General features: G+C 47.9%; 1 protein-coding gene across 2 annotated transcripts in view; it reads right to left on the bottom strand.

Moving 5' to 3' along the window:
• Nucleotides 1-22,102, bottom strand: part of LOC144486056 (von Willebrand factor A domain-containing protein 5A-like) — a 235,819-nt gene that overhangs the window by 61,247 nt on the left and 152,470 nt on the right. For both annotated transcript variants that reach the window (XM_078204158.1, XM_078204159.1), the window contains 3 exons: nucleotides 12,637-12,768; nucleotides 6,099-6,220; nucleotides 3,719-3,845 (listed from right to left, as the gene is read on the bottom strand). In XM_078204158.1, coding sequence (XP_078060284.1) covers nucleotides 3,719-3,845; nucleotides 6,099-6,220; nucleotides 12,637-12,768 — 381 coding nt within the window. The remainder of the gene's footprint in view (nucleotides 1-3,718; nucleotides 3,846-6,098; nucleotides 6,221-12,636; nucleotides 12,769-22,102) is intronic.

Consider the following 22,102-nt stretch of genomic DNA (forward strand, 5'->3'; position numbering starts at 1 on the left):
GAGAGAGGGGGCTGAGAGACACGAGTCAGTGTCCAGATATCTCCCTGAGAGAGACAGAGGGGATTGAGAGACACCAGTCAGTGTGCAGATATCTCCCTGAGAGAGAGAGAGGGGGGATTGAGAGACACCAGTCAGTGTACAGATATCTCCCTGAGAGAGAGAGAGGGGACTGAGAGACACCAGTCAGTGTACAGATATCTCCCTGAGAGAGAGAGAGAGGGGATTGAGAGACACCAGTCAGTGTACAGATATCTCCCTGAGTGAGAGAGAGGGGACTGAGAGACACCAGTCAGTGTACAGATATCTCCCTGAGAGAGAGAGAGGGGACTGAGAGACACCAGTCAGTGTACAGATATCTCCCTGAGAGACAGAGGGGACTGAGAAACACCAGTCAGTGTACAGATATCTCCCTGAGAGAGAGGGGGGACTGAGAGACAGCAGTCAGTGTACAGGAATCTCACTGAGAGAGAGAGGACTGAGAGACAGCAGTCAGTGTACAGATATCTCCCTGAGAGAGAGGGGGTACTGAGAGACAGCAGTCAGTGTACAGGAATCTCACTGAGAGAGAGGGGGGACTGAGAGACACCAGTCAGTCTACAGATATCTCCCTGAGAGACAGAGGGGACTGAGAGACACCAGTCAGTGTACAGATATCTCCCTGAGAGAGAGGGGGGACTGAGAACAGCAGTCAGTGTACAGATATCTCACTGAGAGAGAGAGGGGACTGAGAGACACCAGTCAGTGCACAGATATCTCCCTGAGAGAGAGAGGACTGAGAGACACCAGTCAGTGTACAGATATCTCACTGAGAGAGAGAGGACTGAGAGACACCAGTCAGTGTACAGATATCTCCCTGAGAGAGAGAGGGGAATGAGAGACAGCAGTCAGTGGACATATATCTCCCTGAGAGAGGGGGGGGCCTGAGAGACAGCAGTCAGTGTCCAGATATCTCACTGAGAGAGAGAGGGGACTGAGAGACACCAGTCAGTGTACAGATATCTCCCAGAGAGACAGAGGGGACTGAGAAACACCAGTCAGTGTACAGATCTCTCCCTGAGAGAGAGGGGGGACTGAGAGACAGCAGTCAGTGTACAGATATCTCACTGAGAGAGAGAGGGGACTGAGAGACACCAGTCAGTGTACAGATATCTCCCTGAGAGAGAGGGGACTGAGAAACACCAGTCAGTGTACAGATATCTCACTGAGAGAGAGAGAGGGGACTGAGAGACACCAGTCAGTGTACAGATATCTCCCTGAGAGAGAGAGGGGACTGAGAAACACCAGTCAGTGCACAGATATCTCCCTGAGAGAGAGAGGACTGAGAGACACCAGTCAGTGTACATATATCTCACTGAGAGAGAGAGGACTGAGAGACACCAGTCAGTGTACAGATATCTCCCTGAGAGAGAGAGAGGGGACTGAGAGACACCAGTCAGTGTACAGATATCTCCCTGAGAGAGAGAGGGGACTGAGAGACACCAGTCAGTGTACAGATATCTCCCTGAGAGAGAGAGGGGACTGAGAGACACCAGTCAGTGTACAGATATCAACCTGAGAGAGAGAGAGAGGACTGAGAGAAACCAGTCAGTGTACAGATATCTCCCTGAGAGAGAGAGGAGACTGAGAGACAGCAGTCAGTTTACAGATATCTCCCTGAGAGAGAGAGGACTGAGAGACACCAGTCAGTGTACAGATATCTCCCTGAGAGAGAGAGGGGACTGAGAGACAGCAGTCAGTGTACAGATATCTCCCTGAGAAAGAGAGAGGACTGAGAGACACCAGTCAGTGTACAGATATCTCCCTGAAAGAGAGAGAGAGGGGACTGAGAGACACCAGTCAGTGTACAGATATCTCCCTGAGAGAGAGAGAGGGGACTGAGAGACAGCAGTCAGTGTACAGATATCTCCCTGAGAGAGGGGACTGAGAGACAGCAGTCAGTGAACAGATATCTCCCTGAGAGAGAGGGAACTGAGAAACAGCAGTCAGTGTACAGATATCTCCCTGAGAGAGAGGGGGCTGAGAGACACGAGTCAGTGTCCAGATATCTCCCTGAGAGAGACAGAGGGGATTGAGAGACACCAGTCAGTGTACAGATATCTCCCTGAGAGAGAGAGAGTGGGGATTGAGAGACACCAGTCAGTGTACAGATATCTCCCTGAGAGAGACAGAGGGGATTGAGAGACACCAGTCAGTGTACAGATATCTCCCTGAGAGAGAGAGAGAGGGGATTGAGAGACACCAGTCAGTGTACAGATATCTCCCTGAGAGAGAGAGAGGGGACTGAGAGACACCAGTCAGTGTACAGATATCTCCCTGAGAGAGAGAGAGGGGACTGAGAGACACCAGTCAGTGTACAGATATCTCCCTGAGAGACAGAGGGGACTGAGAAACACCAGTCAGTGTACAGATATCTCCCTGAGAGAGAGGGGGTACTGAGAGACAGCAGTCAGTGTACAGATATCTCACTGAGAGAGAGAGGGGACTGAGAGACACCAGTCAGTGTACAGATATCTCCCTGAGAGAGAGAGGACTGAGAGACACCAGTCAGTGTACAGATATCTCACTGAGAGAGAGAGAGGGGACTGAGAGACACCAGTCAGTGTACAGATATCTCCCTGAGAGAGAGAGGGGACTGAGAGACACCAGTCAGTGTACAGATATCTCCCTGAGAGAGAGAGGGGACTGAGAGACACCAGTCAGTGTACAGATATCAAGCTGAGAGAGAGAGGGGACTGAGAGACACCAGTCAGTGTACAGATATCTCCCTGAGAGAGAGAGGGGACTGAGAGACACCAGTCAGTGTACGGATATCTCCCTGAGAGAGAGGGGACTTAGAGACACCAGTCAGTGTACAGATATCTCCCTGAGAGAGAGAGGGGAGACTGAGAGACACCAGTCAGTGTACAGATATCTCCCTGAGAGAGAGGGGACTGAGAGACACCAGTGAGTGTACAGATAACTCCCTGAGAGAGAGAGGGGACTGAGAGACACCAGTCAGTGTACAGATATCTCCCTGAGAGAGAGAGGGGACTGAGAGACACCAGTCAGTGTACAGATATCTCCCTGAGAGAGAGAGGGGACTGAGAGACACCAGTCAGTGTACGGATATCTCCCTGAGAGAGAGGGGACTGAGAGACACCAGTCAGTGTACAGATATCTCCCTGAGAGAGAGAGGGGAGACTGAGAGACACCAGTCAGTGTACAGATATCTCCCTGAGAGAGAGGGGACTGAGAGACACCAGTGAGTGTACAGATATCTCCCTGAGAGAGAGGGGACTGAGAGACACCAGTCAGTGTACAGATATCTCCCTGAGAGAGGGAGGGGACTGAGAGACACCAGTCAGTGTACGGATATCTCCCTGAGAGAGAGGGGACTGAGAGACACCAGTCAGTGTACAGATAACTCCCTGAGAGAGAGAGGGGACTGAGAGACACCAGTCAGTGTACAGATAACTCCCTGAGAGAGAGAGGGGACTGAGAGACACCAGTCAGTGGACAGATAACTTGCTGAGAGAGAGAGAGGACTGAGAGACACCAGTCAGTGTACAGATAACTCCCTGAGAGAGAGAGAGGACTGAGAGACACCAGTCAGTGTACAGATATCTCCCTGAGAGAGAGAGAGGGGGGAATGGATGCTCATTTTTCACTCAGTGTCCAATGTAAGGGTGTGCTGGTCTTGGCCACGGCCTCTGACCTTTGCTTTGACCTTTAACCTCACCTGCATTAGCCTTGATCCAAGACAGAGATTTGGCCACCAGAAGTTCCCACTCATCCTTCGTGTCCGCACCAAAGGCGTGTAGCCAAATCACAGCCAGTACCGTCACCCACAGAGTGAGGTCTGTGTCCTAAAACACAGAGAACCATGAGTCAGAGGGGCCATGTGCTGAGGACAGAGCCAGTGACAGCACGGGGTTAGATACAGAGTAAAGCTGCCTCTACACTGTCCCCATCAAACACTCCCAGGACAGGTACAGCACGGGGTTAGATACAGAGTAAAGCTCTCTCTACACTGTCCCCCATCAAACACTCCCAGGACAGGTACAGCACGGGGTTAGATACAGAGTAAAGCTCCCTCTACACTGTCCCCCTTCAAACACTCCCAGGACAGGTACAGCACGGGGTTAGATACAGAGTAAAGCTCCCTCTACACTGTCCCCCATCAAACACTCCCAGGACAGGTACAGCACGGGGTTAGATACAGAGTAAAGCTCCCTCTACACTGTCCCCCATCAAACACTCACAGGACAGGTACAGCACGGGGTTAGATACAGAGTAAAGCTCCCTCTGTTCTGTCCCCATCAAACACTCCCAGGACAGGTACAGCACGGGGTTAGATACAGAGTAAAGCTCCCTCTACATTGTCCCCATCAAACACTCCCAGGACAGGGACAGCACGGGGTTAGATACAGAGTAAAGCTCCCTCTACACTGTCCCCCATCAAACACTCCCAGGACAGGTACAGCACGGGGTTAGATACAGAGTAAAGCTCCCTCTACACTGTCCCCATTAAACACTCCCAGGACAGGTACAGCACGGGGTTAGATACAGAGTAAAGGTCCCTCTACACTGTCCCCATCAAACACTCCCAGGACAGGTACAGCACAGGGTTAGATACAGAGTAAAGCTCCCTCTGCACTGTCCCCATCAAACACTCCCAGGACAGGTACAGCACGGGGTTAGATACAGAGTAAAGCTCCCTCTACACTGTCCCCCATCAAACACTCCCAGGACAGCTACAGCACGGGGTTAGATACAGAGTAAAGCTCCCTCTACACTGTCCCCCATCAAACACTCCCAGGACAGGTACAGCACGGGGTTAGATCCAGAGTAATGCTCCCTCTACACTGTCCCCCATCAAACACTCCCAGGACAGCTACAGCACGGGGTTAGATACAGAGTAAAGCTCCCTCTACACTGTCCCCCATCAAACACTCCCAGGACAGCTCCAGCACGGGGTTAGATACAGAGTAAAGCTCCCTCTACACTGTCCCCCATCAAACACTCCCAGGACAGGTACAGCACGGGGTTAGATACAGAGTAAAGCTCCCTCTACACTGTCCCCCATCAAACACTCCCAGGACAGGGACAGCACGGGGTTAGATACAGAGTAAACCTCCCTCTGCACTGTCCCCATCGAACACTCCCAGGACAGGTACAGCACGGGGTTAGATACAGAGTAAAGCTCCCTCTACACTGTCCCCAATCAAACACTCCCAGAACAGGTACAGCACGAGGTGAGATACAGAGTAAAGCTCCCTCTGCACTGTCCCCCATCAAACACTCCCAGGACAGGTACAGCACGGGGTTAGATACGGAGTAAAGCTCCCTCTACACTGTCCCCATCAAACACTCCCAGGACAGGGACAGCACGGGGTTAGAAACAGAGTAAAGCTCCCTCTACACTGTTCCCCATCAAACACTCCCAGGACAGGTACAGCACGGGGTTAGATACAGAGTAAAGCTCCCTCTACACTGTCCCCATCAAACACTCCCAGGACAGGGACAGCACGGGGTTAGATACAGAGTAAAGCTCCCTCTACACTGTCCCCCATCAAACACTCCCAGGACAGGTACAGCACGGGGTTAGATACAGAGTAAAGCTCCCTCTACACTGTCCCCCATCAAACACTCCCAGGACAGGTACAGCATGGGGTTAGATACAGAGTAAAGCTCCCTCTACACTGTCCCCCATCAAACACTCCCAGGACAGGGACAGCACGGGGTTAGATACAGAGTAAAGCTCCCTCTACACTGTCCCCCCATCAAACACTCCCAGGACAGGGACAGCACGGGGTTAGATACAGAGTAAAGCTCCCTCTACACAGTCCCCCATCAAACACTCCCAGGGCAGGTACAGCACGGGGTTAGATACAGAGTAAAGCTCCGTCTACACTGTCCCCATCAAACACTCCCAGGACAGGTACAGCACGGGGTTAGATACAGAGTAAAGCTTCCTCTACACTGTCCCCATCGAACACTCCCAGGACAGGTACAGCACGGGGTTAGATACAGAGTAAAGCTCCCTCTACACTGTCCCCCATCAAACACTCCCAGGACAGGGACAGCACAGGGTTAGATACAGTGAACTGAGACCTTACCTTGCCAGGGACACTCTGCTTGATGTCCTCAGGCTTCAGTCCCAGCAGACTCTCCACGCTGGCTGACAAACTCCACGATCCATCTGCGTTCTGCTGGGAGATGAGCTTCATCACTGGTGTCTCTATTGGCGGTGGGTTGGGAGGGAAGAGAAGGAGGCTGTCATTGTTCAATCAAACTTAAATTATTCCAAGCACCGTTGATGCCACATCTGGAGTATTGTGGACAGTATTGGTGAGGCCACATCTGGAGTATTGTGGACAGTATTGGTGAGGCCACATCTGGAGTATTGAGGACAGTATTGGTGAGACCACATCTGGAGTATTGTGGACAGTATTCGTGAGGCCACATCTGGAGTATTGAGGACAGTATTGGTGAGGCCACATCTGGCGTGTTGCGGACAGTATTGGTGAGGCCACATCTGGAGCATTGTGGACAGTATTGGTGAGGCCACATCTGGCGTGTTGCGGACAGTATTGGTGAGGCCACATCTGGAGTATTGTGGACAGTATCGGCCTCATCTTTGGACATTTAGCATGGCCAATCCACCTAACCTACACATCTTTGGACACTAAGGGACAATTTAGCACGGCCAATCCACCTAACGTGCACATCTTTGGACACTAAGGGGCAATTTAGCACGGCCAATCCACCTAACCTGCACATCTTTGGACACTAAGGGACAATTTAGCATGGCCAATCCACCCAACCTGCACATCTTTGGACACTAAGGGACAATTTAGCACGGCCAATCCACCTAACCTGCACATCTTTGGACACTAAGGGACAATTTAGCATGGCCAATCCACCTAACCTGCACATCTTTGGACACTAAGGGGCAATTTAGCATGGCCAATCCACCTAACCTACACATCTTTGGACACTAAGGGGCAATTTAGCATGGCCAATTTACCTAACCTGCACATCTTTGGACACTAAGGGACAATTTAGCACGGCCAATCCACCTAACCTGCACATCTTTGGACACTAAGGGACAATTTAGCATGGCCAATCCACCTAACCTGCACATCTTTGGACACTAAGGGACAATTTAGCATGGCCAATCCACCTAACTTGCACATCTTTGGACACTAAGGGGCAATTTAGCATGGCCAATTCACCTAACCTGCACATCTTTGGGCACTAAGGGACAATTTAGCACGGCCAATCCACCTAACCTGCACATCTTTGGACACTAAGGGACAATTTAGCACGGCCAATCCACCTAACCCGCACATCTTTGGACACTAAGGGACAATTTAGCATGGCCAATCCACCTCACTTGTGCCTCTTTGGACAAGGGTGAAAGCTTAGACCTCCCACCCTCCCTTCCCCAACTGGGAAGGGGAACGGCGTTCCCACTCAACCCCCTGCCCCGATTGGGGTTTCGCATGAGCGGGGGGCAATCGCACCTCCTCTTCCAAGCATGGTCCCCGATTGCCCACCTCTGCCTCGTTAGCCGCTCTGAGTCTGGAGATCGCCCGTGCCAGATCTGCGCCCGGCCTCAGTGGGGTCTGACTCCCGAGCCTCCAAAGGCTCATGTTCGCTGCCTGCAGAGGCTCGGGGCCTGGGACCACCTCCGGTGCTGGTCCTGGCGGGGGCAGCTACCTGCATCAAGAGGCTGGGACATCTCTGGGATGATTTAGATTTGATTTAATTTATTATTGTCACATGTATTTACAGTGAAAAGTATTGTTTCTTGCGCGCTGTACAGACAAAGCATACCGTTCATAGAGTATATAGGGGAGAACGATTTAACTTATTATAGTCACATGTACTGGGATACAGTGAAAAGTATTGTTTCTTGCGCGCTATACGGACAAAGCATACTGTTCATAGAGAAGGAAAGGAGAGGGTGCGGAATGTCGTGTTACAGTCATAGCTCGGGTGTAGAGAAAGATCAATTTAATGCGAGATAGGTCCATTCAAAAGTCTGATGGCATCAGTTGGTGGACTTTCTGTCTCTCTCTCTGCCTCTCTCTCTCTGCGTCTCTCCCGCTCTCTCTCTCTGCGTCTCTGTCTCTCTCTCCGTGTCTCCCTCTCTCTCCGTGTTTCCCTCTCTGCATCTGTGTCTTTCTCTCGCTGCGCCTCTCTCTCTCTGTCTCCTTCTCTGTCTCTCCCTCTCTGTCTCTCTCTCTCTGCCTCTCTGTCTCTCTCTGTCTCTGTCTCTCTCTCTCTCTCTGTCTCTCTGTCTCTCTCTCTCTGTCTCTCTCTCTGTCTCTCTCTCTGTCTCTCTCTCTGTCTCTCTCTCTCTGTCTCTCTCTCTCTGTCTCTCTCTCTCTGTCTCTCTCTGTCTCTCTCTCTCTCTCTCTCTCTGTCTCTCTCTCTCTGTCTCTCTCTCTCTGTCTCTCTCTCTCTCTCTGTCTCTCTCTCTCTCTCTCTGTCTCTCTCTCTCTCCCTCCATGTTTTCATCGCAAAGCCTCTCTTGCTTATAGGACGGGGTATAGAGTATAAAAGCTGGAGTCTGATGATGCAGCTGTATAGAACGCTGATTAGGCCACATTTGGAGTACTGCGCCCAGTTCTGGTCGCCGCACTACCAGAAGGACGTGGAGGCGTTAGAGAGAGTGCAGCGAAGGTTTACCAGGATGTTGCCTGGTATGGAGGGTCTTAGCTATGAGGAGAGATTGGGTAAACTGGGGTTGTTCTCCCTGGAAAGACGGAGAATGAGGGGAGATCTAATAGAGGTATACAATATTATGAAGGGTATAGATAGGGTAAACAGTGGGAAGCTTTTTCCCAGGTCGGAGGTGACGATCACGAGGGGTCACGGGCTCAAGCTGAGAGGGGCGAAGTATAACTCAGATATCAGAGGGATGTTTTTTACACAGAGGGTGGTGGGGGCCTGGAATGCGCTGCCAAGTAGGGTGGTGGAGGCAGGCACGCTGACATCGTTTAAGACTTACCTGGATAGTCACATGAGCAGCCTGGGAATGGAGGGATACAAACGATTGGTCTAATTGGACCAAGGAGCGGCACAGGCTTGGAGGGCCGAAGGGCCTGTTTCCTGTGCTGTACTGTTCTTTGTTCTTTGCTGACCTACCTCCAAAATCCCACAACGCTGCAATCAGTATACGAAGATATCTTTCTTTTGATTTGATTTGATTTATTATTGTCACATGTATTAACATGCAGTGAAAAGTATTATTTCTTGCGCGCTATACAGACAAAGCATACTGTTTATAGAGAAGAAAGGACAGAGTGCCGAATGTCGTGTCAGAGCTTGGGTGTAGAGAAAGATCAACTTAATGTGAGGTAGGGTCCATTCAAAAGTCTGACAGCAGCAGGGAAGAAGCTGTTCTTGAGTCGGTTGGTACGTGACCTCAGACTTTTGTATCTTTTTCCCGACAGAAGAAGGTGGAAGAGAGAATGTCCGGGGTGTGTGGGGTCCTTGATTATGCCGGCTGCCTTTCCCCGAGGCAGCGGCAAGTATAGACGGAGTCAATGGATGGGAGGCTGGATTGCGTGATGGATTGGGCTACATTCACAACTCTTTGTAGTTTCTTGCAGTCTTGGGTAGAGCAGGAGCCCAGACCAAGCTGTGATACAACCAGAAAGAATGCTTTCTACGGTGCATCTGTAAAAGTTGGTGAGAGTCACAGCGGACATGCCAAAGCTTCTTAGTCTTCGGAGAAAGTAGAGGAAAGCAATGAAAAGGACGGGCACGCTGGCACAGTGGTTAGCACTGCTGCCTCACAGCAGTGGGGACCTGGGTTCGATTCCCGGCTCGGGTCACTGTCTGTGTGGAGTTTGCACATTCTCCCCGTGTCTGCGTGGGTTTCCTCCGGGTGCTCCGGTTTCCTCTCACAGTCCAAAGATGTGCGGGTTAGGTTGATTGGCCGTGCTAAATTGACCCGAGTGTCAGGGGGTTTAGCAGAGTAAATGAGGGTTACGGGAATAGGGCCTGGGTGGGAATGTGGTTGGTACAGATGCGATGGGCCGAATGGCCTCCTTCTGCACTGTATGATTCCATAAGTAGAGCCGTTGGCATGGGGGGGGACCAGTACAAGTTGTTGGACATCTGGAGACCAGAAGCTCTCAACCATTTCTACTTCGTCCCCATTGATGTAGACATTGGCATGTCCTCCACCTATGCTTCCTGAAGTCGATGAACTGCGCACTCCATTTACCCTCTCTCCCATCCTCGGGTGGATATGCAAGATCCTACGTCGGGAATTGGAAGAAAAGAGCTGGCGTATACATGGGTTAGAGGAAAACCCTCCCTGGCGTCGGTCCCCGGCTGTTACCAGAGAAGAGATGCCCTGGCTGATTACCGTGTTCCTCTTTGTGGGGTCTTGCAGGGGCCCAGGTTGCAGGACCCTCATTATGTTGTGACGTTGTGTTTAGAGGTTAAGAGTGCTGGCACATGGAGTGCCAAAAAAAAACATGTGTATCGGAAGGCCAAGCAGCAGGGTTACCAAGGCAACAGACTTTTGAATTTGACCAATCAACTTGAATTAGGCACTTAGATACCAAGACCTATTAAATTTTGGATTCATTTTGGTAGGACTAATTTAAATGTGGATTACAGGGTCAAAGGTAGGGTTCTGAAGACTGTGGAGGAACAGAGAGATCTTGGGGTCCATATCCTCAGATCCCTAAAGGTTGCCACTCAAGTGGATAGAGCTGTGAAGAAGGCCTATAGTGTGTTAGCTTTTATAGTGTGTTAGCGGTCACGGCCATTCGGCCTCTGATATTCGGGTAAGCGTTCTCCAAGGCGGCCTTCGCGACACACGACGGCGCAGAGTCGCTGAGCAGAAACTGATGGCCAAGTTCCGCACACACGAGGACGGCCTCAACCGGGATATTGGGTTCATGTCACACTATTTGTAACTCCCACAGCCTGCCTGGACCTGCAGAGTTTCACTGGCTGTCTTGTCTGGAGACAATACACATCTTTTTAGCCTGTCTTGATGCTCTCTCCACTCACGTTGTTTTGTTTCTTAAAGACTGGATTAGTTGTAAGTATTCACATTCCAACCATTATTCATGTAAATTGAGTCTGTGTCTTTATATGCCCTGTTTGTGAACAGAATTCCCACTCACCTGAAGAAGGGACTCGCAGCTCCGAAAGCTTGTGTGGCTTTTGCTACCAAATAAACCTGTTGGATTTTAACCTGGTGTTGTTAAACTTCTTACTGTGTTTACCCCAGTCCAACGCTGGCATCTCCACATCATTAGCTTTTATTAACAGGGGGTTGGAGTTTAAGAGCCGTGGGGTTATGCTGCAACTGTACAGGACCTTGGTGAGACCACATTTGGAATATTGTGTGCAGTTCTGGTCACCTCACTATAAGAAGGATGTGGAAGCGCTGGAAAGAGTGCAGAGATTTACCAGGATGCTGCCTGGTTTGGAGGGTAGGTCTTATGAGGAAAGGTTGAGGGAGCTAGGGCTGTTCTCTCTGGAGCGGAGGAGGCTGAGGGGAGACTTAATAGAGGTTTATAAAATGATGAAGGGGATAGATAGAGTGAACGTTCAAAGACTATTTCCTCGGGTGGATGGAGCTATTACAAGGGGGCATAACTATAGGGTTCGTGGTGGGAGATATAGGAAGGATATCAGAGGTAGGTTCTTTACGCAGAGAGTGGTTGGGGTGTGGAATGGACTGCCTGCAGTGATAGTGGAGTCAGACACTTTAGGAACATTTAAGCGGTTATTGGATAGGCACATGGAGCACACCAGGACGATAGGGAGTGGGAGAGCTTGATCTTGGTTTCAGATAAAGCTCGGCACAACATCGTGGGCCGAAGGGCTTGTTCCGTGCTGTACTGTTCTATGTTCTAAATTTAAATTTGATGGTTTTGTGAGAAATTGTGGGAAATACTGATGTGTCATCACCGGTATAAGAGAAGAGAGCCATGGGACAAAAGGCAAAGACCAACTGCCACCTGCCACAGCTCATAGCCCTCACCTTGAAGCCTCATCTCGATAGCAAAGAAGAAGGCAGAATCAACAGACAAGGCCCAGAATATTCGGAGGACACAAAACCTGGTTGTAATTTAGAGCGTGATTAAAATTATATATGTTTTGTTAATAAGTGGTAGTTGTATTTATCTGAACAGTATCCCATTAGAATCTTGTTTTACTCGGTTTGTTAATAGTTTAGTTAATCTGTTCACTGTTAGTTAGATGAATAAATTGTTACGTGTTGATTCTAGAGCGAGTGTCAGGGATCTATTTAACCACTCGGAGTTACCGAAAAGCAGGTCACACCACTTCACACACACCTTTTACAGATTATAGGGCTAGGTACTCCTCTTTGAGTGTCAGTGCTCAAGATGGGGGGGGGATCCACCTCTGCTTTATAACAGTTCCGAGGGTGACGGCGCCTCATGAGGTGTACGTACTCCCTGGGAGAACATTGGGAGGAATCGCGGCACTGGGGGGGGGGTTAAGTCAGTGAGTAAAGACAGTTTTACGGGATTCATATCTGCATTAGAACAAAGAACAAAGAAAAGTACAGCACATGAACAGGCCCTTCGGCCCTCCAAGCCTGTGCTGATCATGATGCCTGACTGAACTAAAACCGTGTGTACTTACGGAGTCTGTATTCTTCCATTCCCATCCTATTCATATATTCGTCTCGATGCCCCTGAAATGTCGCTATCGAACCTACTTCCGCCACCTCCCCGGGCAGCGCGTTCCGGTCACTCTCCTCTGATGGAGCAAAATCTAAATTAAAAGATACAAGATGGTTACCTGGCACAAAATGGACTCTGCGAAAAGACATTAAGATGTGCTGACTTAGGCACAGACACTGCGCAACGAGTTAATTCCTGTTAGTGTCTAATTGCTACAGGAAATAAATCAGACCTTGAGGCCCAGATGATCACCTTAGCTTGAGATAAAGCAGAGCCAAAACAATGAGTTTTGGTAACGAGATCAGTCGTTGATGGGGGCATGAATGTATAACGATGTTATAATTACTAATGTCTGTACTTGGTCACTATTTGAAAATGTATAAAAGAAGTTCCGCTGCCATTTTAAAGTTGAGAAGGTGACTGCGAGCACTGCGGAGAGCCCAGCGCTTCTCCCAAAGCTTTGTCCGATACACTGCATGTTGAATCTTTAAATCTGACTCCGAGTGGTGATTTTCCCACAACAAATTGGCGTAGTCGGGCAGGATCTCACTGCTGGTGAGTTGATCGGTTGGCCTCGATCGGCGAACTGGAGTAGAGATTATTGAACTGTGGGAGACAGATTGAGCCAACAAAGCAGTTTAAAATGGGTGCAAATTAGAGGAATTTATGGGACTATCGGGTAGAAATAGAAATTGATTGCTTGTGCTGATCGACTAAGGACAAGGAAGTGCCTGTCTCAAAGGCGCAGCCTTAGACCGGTTGTTAAGAGGGGAAATCCCCCACGCGAAGGTCAGGCCCCTGAAGTGGGCGTAGAGGCACCAAGGCACTTAGGATCGTGAAGTACAAGTAATAAAGGTCATTTAGCATCAAACTCTGTAGTGGCCAACAAACACAGAGTTTGCCACCTGTTTGCATGAATGTTTGTGTAGTTTGTGTACTTGTCTGTCACGTTGTAAAGCAGCGCGGTAAGGAGCTGATCACTCTGACCTAGAGCCGGACTCCGGTGGAGGAAACACGTTGCTGAGGAGGTCATCGTGGCCGGGGCGTAGAAGTCTGCAAGATGGCAGGTAGAGAAACTAAGTGGGGACCTGCGGGTTCCCTTATTGATAAATATATGACAGACAGACACGCGCTGATTAAGAAGATGCAAAGGGATGGCTGGGAAAGCTCCCAAAGCTTTGTCCGATAAACTGCATGTTGAATCTTTAAATCTGACTCCACGTAGTGATTTTCCCGCAACAACCACCTTCTGTGTAAAAAAACTTGCCTTGCCCATCTCCTCTAAACTTTTCCCCACGCACCTTAACCCTATGTCCCCTCGTACTTGACTTTTCTACCCTAGGAAAGAGTATCTGACTGTCCACGGCCACTCATAATGTTGTAAACCTCTATCAGGTCACTCCTCAATCTCCGTCACTCCAGTGAGAACAAACTGAGTTTATCCAACCTCTCCTCATAGCTAATACCCTCCAGACCAGGCAACATCCTGGTAAACCTCTCCTGTACCCTCTCCAAAGCCTCCACATCCTTCTGGTGGTGCGGCGACCAGAATTGAACACTATATTCTAAATGAGGCCTAAGGGTCTGTACAGCTGCAGCATGACCTGCCAGTTTTTATACTCAGTGCCCCGGCCGATGAAGGCAAGCACGCCGTATGCCTTCTTGACTACTTTATCCACCAGCGTTGCCATTTTCAGTGATCGGTGGACATGTACACCCAGATCCCTCTGCCTGTCAATACTCCTAAGGGTGCTACCATTTACTGTATAATTTCTACATGCATTGGACCTTCCAAAATGCATTGGTAACCAATGGAAATAGTTTTAAGTGGGTTTAGAAACATAGAAAAGCGACAGCACAATACAGGCCCTTCAGTCCACAAAGTTGTGCCGAACATGTCCCTACCGTAGCGATTACTAGGCTTACCTATAACCCTCTATCTTACTAAGTTCCGTGTACTTATCTAAAAGTCTCTTAAAAGACCCTATCGAATCCGACTCCACCACCGTTGCTGGCAGCCAATTCCACGCACCCACCACCCTCTGAGTGAAAAACTTACCCCTGACATCTCCTCTGTACCTACTCCCCAGCACCTTAAACCTGTGTCCTCTCGTAGCAACCATTTCAGCCCTGGGAAAAAGCCTCTGACTGTCCACTCGATCAATACCTCTCAACATCTTATACACCTCTATCAGGTCACCCCTCATCCTTCGTCTCTTGAAGGAGAAAAGGCAGAGCTCATTCAACCTATCCTCATAAGGCATGCCCCCCAACCCAGGCAACATCCTTGTAAATCTCCTCTGCACCCTTTCTATGGCTTCCACATCCTTCCTGTAATGAGGCGACCAGAACTGAGCACAGTACTCCAAGTGGGGTCTGACCAGGATCTTATATAGCTGCAACATTATCTCACGACTCCTAAACTCAATTCCTCGATTGATGAAGGCCAGTACACCATACGCCTTCTTAACCACAGCCTCAACCTGCACAGCTGCTTTGAGCGTCCTATGAACTCGGACCCCAAGGTCCTTCTGATCTTCCACACTGCCAAGAGTCCTCCCATTAATATTATATTCTGCCATCCTATTTGACCTGCCAATATGAACCACCTCACACTTATCTGGGTTAAACTCCATCTGCCACTTCTCCGCCCAGTCTTGCATCCTATCTATGTCTCGCTGCAACTTCTGACATCCCTCCACACTATCCACAACACCTCCAACCTTTGTGTCATCAGCAAACTTACCAACCCATCCCTCTACTTCCTCATCCAGGTCATTTATAAAAATCACAAAGAGCAAGGGTCCCAGAACAGATCCCTGGGGCACTCCACTGGTGACCGACCTCCATTCAGAATATGACCCATCTATAACCACTCTTTGCCTTCTGTGGGCAAGCCAGTTCTCGATCCACAAAGCAATGTCCCCTTGGATCCCATGCCCCCTCACTTTCTCAATGAGCCTTGCATGGGGCACCTTATCAAATGCCTTGCTGAAGTCCATATATACTACATCTACTGCTCTTCCTTCATCAATGTGTTTAGTCACATCCTCAAAAAATTTCAAAGACTATTTCCTCGGGTGGATGGAGCTATTACAAGGGGGCATAACTATAGGGTTCGTGGTGGGAGATACAGGACGGATATCAGAGGTAGGTTCTTTACGCAGAGAGTGGTTGGGGTGTGGAATGGACTGCCTGTAGTGATAGTGGAGTCAGACACTTTAGAAACATTTAAGCGGTTATTGGATAGGCACATGGAGCACACCAGGATGATAGGGAGTGGGATAGCTTGATCTTGGTTTCAGATAAAGCTCGGCACAACATCGTGGGCCGAAGGGCCTGTTCTGTGCTGTACTGTTCTATGTCTATGTCTAAAATTCAACCAGGCTCGTAAGGCATGATCTGCCTTTGACAAAGCCATGCTGACTATTCTTAATCATATTATACCTCCCCAAATGTTCATAAATCCTGCCTCTCAGGATCTTCTCCATCAACTTACCAACCACTGAGGTTAGACTCACTGGTCTATAATTTCCAGGGCTGTCTCTACTCCCTTTCTTGAATAAAGGAACAACATCCGCAATCCTCCAATCCTCCGGAACATCTCCCGTCTCCATGCAAAGATCATCGCCAGAGGCTCAGCAATCTCCTCCCTCGCCTCCCACAGTAGCCTGGGGTACATCCCATCCGGTCCCGGCGATTTATCTAACTTGATGCTTTTCAAAAGTTCCAACACATCCTCTTTCTTAATATCTACATGCTCAAGCTTTTCAGTCCGCTGCAAGTCTGCACTGCAACCACCAAGATCCTTTTCCATAGTGAATACTGAAGTAAAGTATTCATTAAGTACCTCTGCTATTTCTTCCGGTTCCATACAAACTTTCCCACCGTCACACTTGATAGGTCCTGGGTTTAATTCAATGTTGCTTTTTAAGGAAGGGCAAAATCTCTGGTTAGATTCAGGCTGAGCAGAGGTATTTGTTTGTGTGGGGGTTGGTTCAGTTCCACCCACACTTCTATTGCGCGAAGCGGTTCTGCGGCATGAAGAGTAAATGGGGCAGCAGAAGCATGTGGGTGTTGCTTAGCAACCAGAGGCCCTTCGAAGGTCGAAAGCCTTTTAGAACCATAGAACCATAGAAAATTACAGCTCAGAAACAGGCCTTTTGGCCCTTCTTGTCTGTGCCGAACCATTTTATGCCGAGTCCCACTGACCTGCACTTGGACCATATCCCTCCACACCCCTCTCATCCATGAACCCGTCCAAGTTTTTCTTAAATGTTAAAAGTGACCCCGCATTTACCACTTTATCCGGCAGCTCATTCCACACTCCCACCACTCTCTGCGTGAAGAAGCCCCCCCCTAATATTCCCTTTAAACTTTTCTCCTTTCACCCTTAACCCATGCCCTCTGGTTTTTTTCTCCCCTAGCCTCAGCGGAAAAAGCCTGCTCGCATTCACTCTATCTGTACCCATCAAAATCTTATACACCTCTATCAAATCTCCCCTCAATCTTCTACGCTCCAGGGAATAAAGTCCCAACCTATTCAATCTCTCTCTGTAACTCAGCTTCTCAAGTCCCGGCAACATCCTTGTGAACCTTCTCTGCACTCTTTCAACCTTATTTACATCCTTCCTGTAACTAGGTGACCAAAACTGTACACTGAAGGAGAAAATCTTACAGAAAACCATATTTTACATCGTCAAACATATTTACATATTGGACTAATTGGCACCACTCATAACGGGCCAACAATGCAGAGGGGCACCCCCGGATGGATATTCGATCGGGTCCCCCCCTGCACAGCTGAGAGACTCACGAATTTCAGAAACTGCGGGAGATCCCTAATCTGCCTAGCAACAGCCTGTAGCTGCATTTTAAACTGGCCAAGGACGATCAAGATCCCTATGAAACGAGACACAGAGTGGGTTATCAAAACCAAGCTATCACTGAAACATTACTAATTCGGCCAAGGCAGACATAAAAATCTGATAAACCAAGATATAAGAATAAAAGGTTAGAATGAAGTACTCCAGACATCCAACAAGACAGGATAACATTAACACTCAATCTCACAAGCAGGAAACACAGACACGGGACAATAGGATCAAATTCAAATAAGGGGACACATAAAGATGATAATGGGAAACGCATTTAGACACCGGGGCAGGACCAAGTAATCCCATTAACACGAACACACACCATACAAATGCAAATTGACAAGCCTCCCAGAGAACTTCCTGACCTGACAGACCACTTTATACATATTGTAAAAAGATGCATAATCAAATGTTCCCGCTCAAATTTGGAGCCCTATAAAGATCCAGGGCTGATGTAATCCAATTGAGATCAACGTGGCCAAGCCACTGTTTCTGAGCTGGCTACGGGGGTCTCCCTAGGATCCTAGTAAATTGTACAATAAAGACACGCTTTGAACCTTGATTTGCGACTCGGCTTCTATTCTGTGCTGGTCAGGGATTTTTCCCTACAACAAAATGGCGTAGTCACGGCAGGATTTGATATCTGACTTCTGACTGATGGCCACAGTTTGAAAGTCGGGATCAAATTTAAACGAATCTGATACAAATCCAGAGCAGTCAGAGGCGAGTGCAGGTCTCCGTTCAAAGTGAGGTACCTTTAAGGGTTAGGGTTTGTCTGTTTTGAGTATTGTTGTCTTGTAGAACTGTATAATCTTGCCTAAGTTTTAAATTGAAACAGAAGTCCGCACTAAAGAGGTACAGGTCAGAACAACCGCGTGGAAGAAGGTAAGTAACTGTTAACTTTAATAGGAGTAAAGGACCAAAGGTAAAGATAACAGGTTTTGGGCTATTTGATAACAAAGAATTAAGACTAATATAAAGATAAGTACCGCATGCAGAACTAATTGGTGTAACTAACCCAGGATTGTAAATGAAACCGCTGTCTGTGCCAAGGCAATAGGACAAGGGAGTGCTTGACTCAAGGTGCCCTACCCTAAACTGGACGTTAAGAGGAGAAATCTCCCACGCTAAGGTTGGGTTTTGAAGCGGGCGCTAAGAGGGACAGGCACTCAGGGTGCAAGGCACGGACAGTGTAAATCGGGTAACAACACTGACTCTGAAGGGACGAACAACCTCAGAGTCGATACAGTTACTAACTATAACAGGGGCTTTGATAACAGAGTACAGGCGTGTAAGTGTTGAGGAAAAGTGGACCCGATCCATCCTGACCAAGAGACACGACGACGGAGGATCCATTAGGGACCCGGGCGGAGTTTGATAACCTTGTTCGTCTGTAGGGAACACCACAGCCCATAGCAGGATACCCGGTTTTGGGGGGTAACGGATCAACCCTGCTAGTGGGGGTGGTGGCCGAGCGGGAGGCGTTGTACTTAGAGGGGCTGGGAACAGGGGCGGACAAACCCACTAAACAACCAGCACACATCCCAATAAGACAACACAAAATAGTCCAAGCGTGAGGTGTCAGGAATAGTTGGGGGAGCCCAGGGGAAAGAGACCCACTGGAACCTCACTACGAGGCTCTACAGCAATACAGACGGTGCTGGGGCAGTATCAGTGACAGGAGTTGAGGCACTTTTACTGTAGCAGCCAGCATACGGGGGTTGCAGGACTGCTAGACAGAAAAATGGCAGACCACGTTGTTAAGGGAGAAACTGCAGTAGCTCTCATTTTAAAGTATCTGTTAGCCAGAGAAGCGATTGTTGCAAAGATGAAACGGAACGGGTGGAACGCATCACAAACTTTAGAAGATCAAAGAAAGTGGGTAGACGGAGTTAAACGGGACAAAACAAAAGTAATGGGAGTAATATTAGTGACCCAGTTAGCTGGACTAATTGAGGAAGTAAATGCCTCCATGGAGGAGAGACACAAAGAGACAGAACAAATTAAAGTATTACAGGAGAGAGTGAGGGAGTTAGAATACAGAAACAACACTGCGGAGATAACGCAGAGATCAGAGGAAACGGACCCTCGGCGCCCATACGAGTCAGTGCAGAAACATACAGCCACTCCAGCATCAAAAGAAAACATAGACAATTATAATCTAGCGCCAGTCACGAGAGGAGGGACGTTAGCACAACCAAAGGCAACCTATAAGCCTTTTACGCCAGGGGAAAGGCAGCAGATGGATAGGAGAGATCTTAGTTTTTGTATTTCAGTGTGTTTGTGAGATCTGGTAGCTTGTCGAATGTAGGTGGTTGTTGTAGTAATTAGATTGAGAGCAGGGAGCTCTTTGTTCCTGTGGAATGTTTGCTACAGGCAGTAGGTGCAGTACATTGCACCTTGGTTTAGCCTCAGGGGGGCTGGGAGAGTGTTAAAACTGTAAAGATTCAAGTGATAGGATTTCTTGAATTTACTTCTGCTTTGAGTCAATTACAGTTTGGAAGAAAGAAGAATAAAAGCGATTGTCTTAATCAATGTTCAGTATTCTCTTTGAATGTTTTACACTCATCCCAGTCTGAAATGATAAGTTTGAATGAAAAAGGATGTACTGTGGAATGACTTTTGGAAGCTTCCATGTGTGTGTCTGTGTGTGTTTAAACAAAGTGGTTGCGTGGATGCTTTGTTGTTGTTTGTTTTAATGTTAAGAAAGGATTTAAACCTTGGAAGGAAGCATGTGCTCTTTCCTTTGTCTTGAAGTAGAAATTATAAGAGTTAGTTGAGGAGTTAAGAGAAGAAAATAAGTTATTTTGTGGAAAGGTAGAAAAGCAGGAACAAAAGACTGAGGTCTATGAATCAGTTTAAAGTGTATCAAGTCAGTGAAATACAGTATTAATCGCAGAATATCGCGATTTGCGAACGTCAGATAGTTTAGTATTCTGAACTAGTTAAAATTATGTACTGCCGTCGGAATTTCATGAGCCATCAAGGTTCAAGGTTTGCCAAATATAAAAGCACTGCAAAGCTTAAAACCTAGCCAGTTAAGAAACCAAAATGTTCCTAATCAAATAACTGGTATGTATTGTACCTGCTTTGATTTTGATTCGGCGCCTGTTACTTTTCCTAGAGTGCGGGGGTTTCGATCTGGAGCTCAGTTTAAAAAAAAGAAACGGCTTAAATTAAAAGGGTTTGGATATCACGGGTACGATGTGTAAAGTGGTATGATACAACTGCCGCTTGATTATTTTTATTATACAGTATAGCACTGCCATATAGACACAAGAATAACATCAAATCCTGAAAAGCCTTAACCAACTTTGTATGATGTATTCATATACTATATTGAATATTGATAAAGACATAATTATTTTGTGAAGTACTGTGGTGCGGCACTTGCACGCAAACAAATGATCAAATTAGAGATGGTGTAAGAGTACATCATATAAAGATCGGAGCTGTATGGCATGTGATTTTAATGGGGAAAGCGATGTCTTTTGATAAGATTACAGACAAATGAATGGATGTCCAATTGCAGCCAAAAAAGGCCAGTACAAAGTGTTATTTAATTCACACTAAGCTTGCTATGGATGGGGGATGCCAATTCCAAGTTGATTCGGACCAGGGAACACATTTCACAGGAAAGGTTCTGAAAAACATTTGCCAACTATTAGGAATAAAACAAAATTTCACATCCCCTATCACCCACAAAGTTCCGGGATGGTGGAGAGGATGAATCGGACTCTAAAAATAACAATGGCAAAAGCAATGCAATCCTCAGGTAGAAATTGGACAGAAGTCCTACCTGCAGTTCTGATGAGGCTTAGGGCGACCACAAATCGAACTACCGGCTTGACTCCATACGAGCTGATGACCGGGCGAGCAATGCACTTACCCGAAAACATTATTACAGGCTGGACAGATGTGGGTCCGATAAAAGATAGGATCCGACAATACATCCGAGACCTTAGCACCCAATTGAAGGGGATGCGCCGGTCCGTAATTTCTAATCAGGCACAGGTCGACGCAGAGGGGGACTCAGAAATATTACCAGAAGTCCCAAAGGCCGGGAGCCGGGTATTAACAAAAGTGCTTCCTGCAAAACCAGGATTTGCCCCAAGATGGCACGGACCTTACGAGGTCATTATTAGCGGAGATACCTGTGCCTGTATAGATATAAGGGGACAAGGGGTCTGGAAACACTGGACCCAATTGAAACTATATGAGGACAAATGAACTAAAAAATACCGTTTTGCTCATTCAACTTCCACAGGAACCAGGACCAGATCTACTATCAAGACGTCGGAACCAACTACTTTTAATTTAATTGCCTGTTTATTTTCTGTATATACTGTAATTGTAAAATACTGTTGAAGAGAAAAAAAAAAAAGAGCGATATGGGAACAGGGACATATCTGATAATAACCCTGACCATTGTAAATACACTCCAACATATGGGGGTTAGGGGAGCAGAACCACCAATCATGGAAGGAAACCTATTCCTGAAAACACACATCCAGATCTATGGGAATAGGACCGCTTGTTACCCCTCAG

Source organism: Mustelus asterias, unplaced genomic scaffold (assembly GCF_964213995.1).
Source record: "Mustelus asterias unplaced genomic scaffold, sMusAst1.hap1.1 HAP1_SCAFFOLD_280, whole genome shotgun sequence".
Classification (NCBI taxonomy): domain Eukaryota; kingdom Metazoa; phylum Chordata; class Chondrichthyes; order Carcharhiniformes; family Triakidae; genus Mustelus; species Mustelus asterias.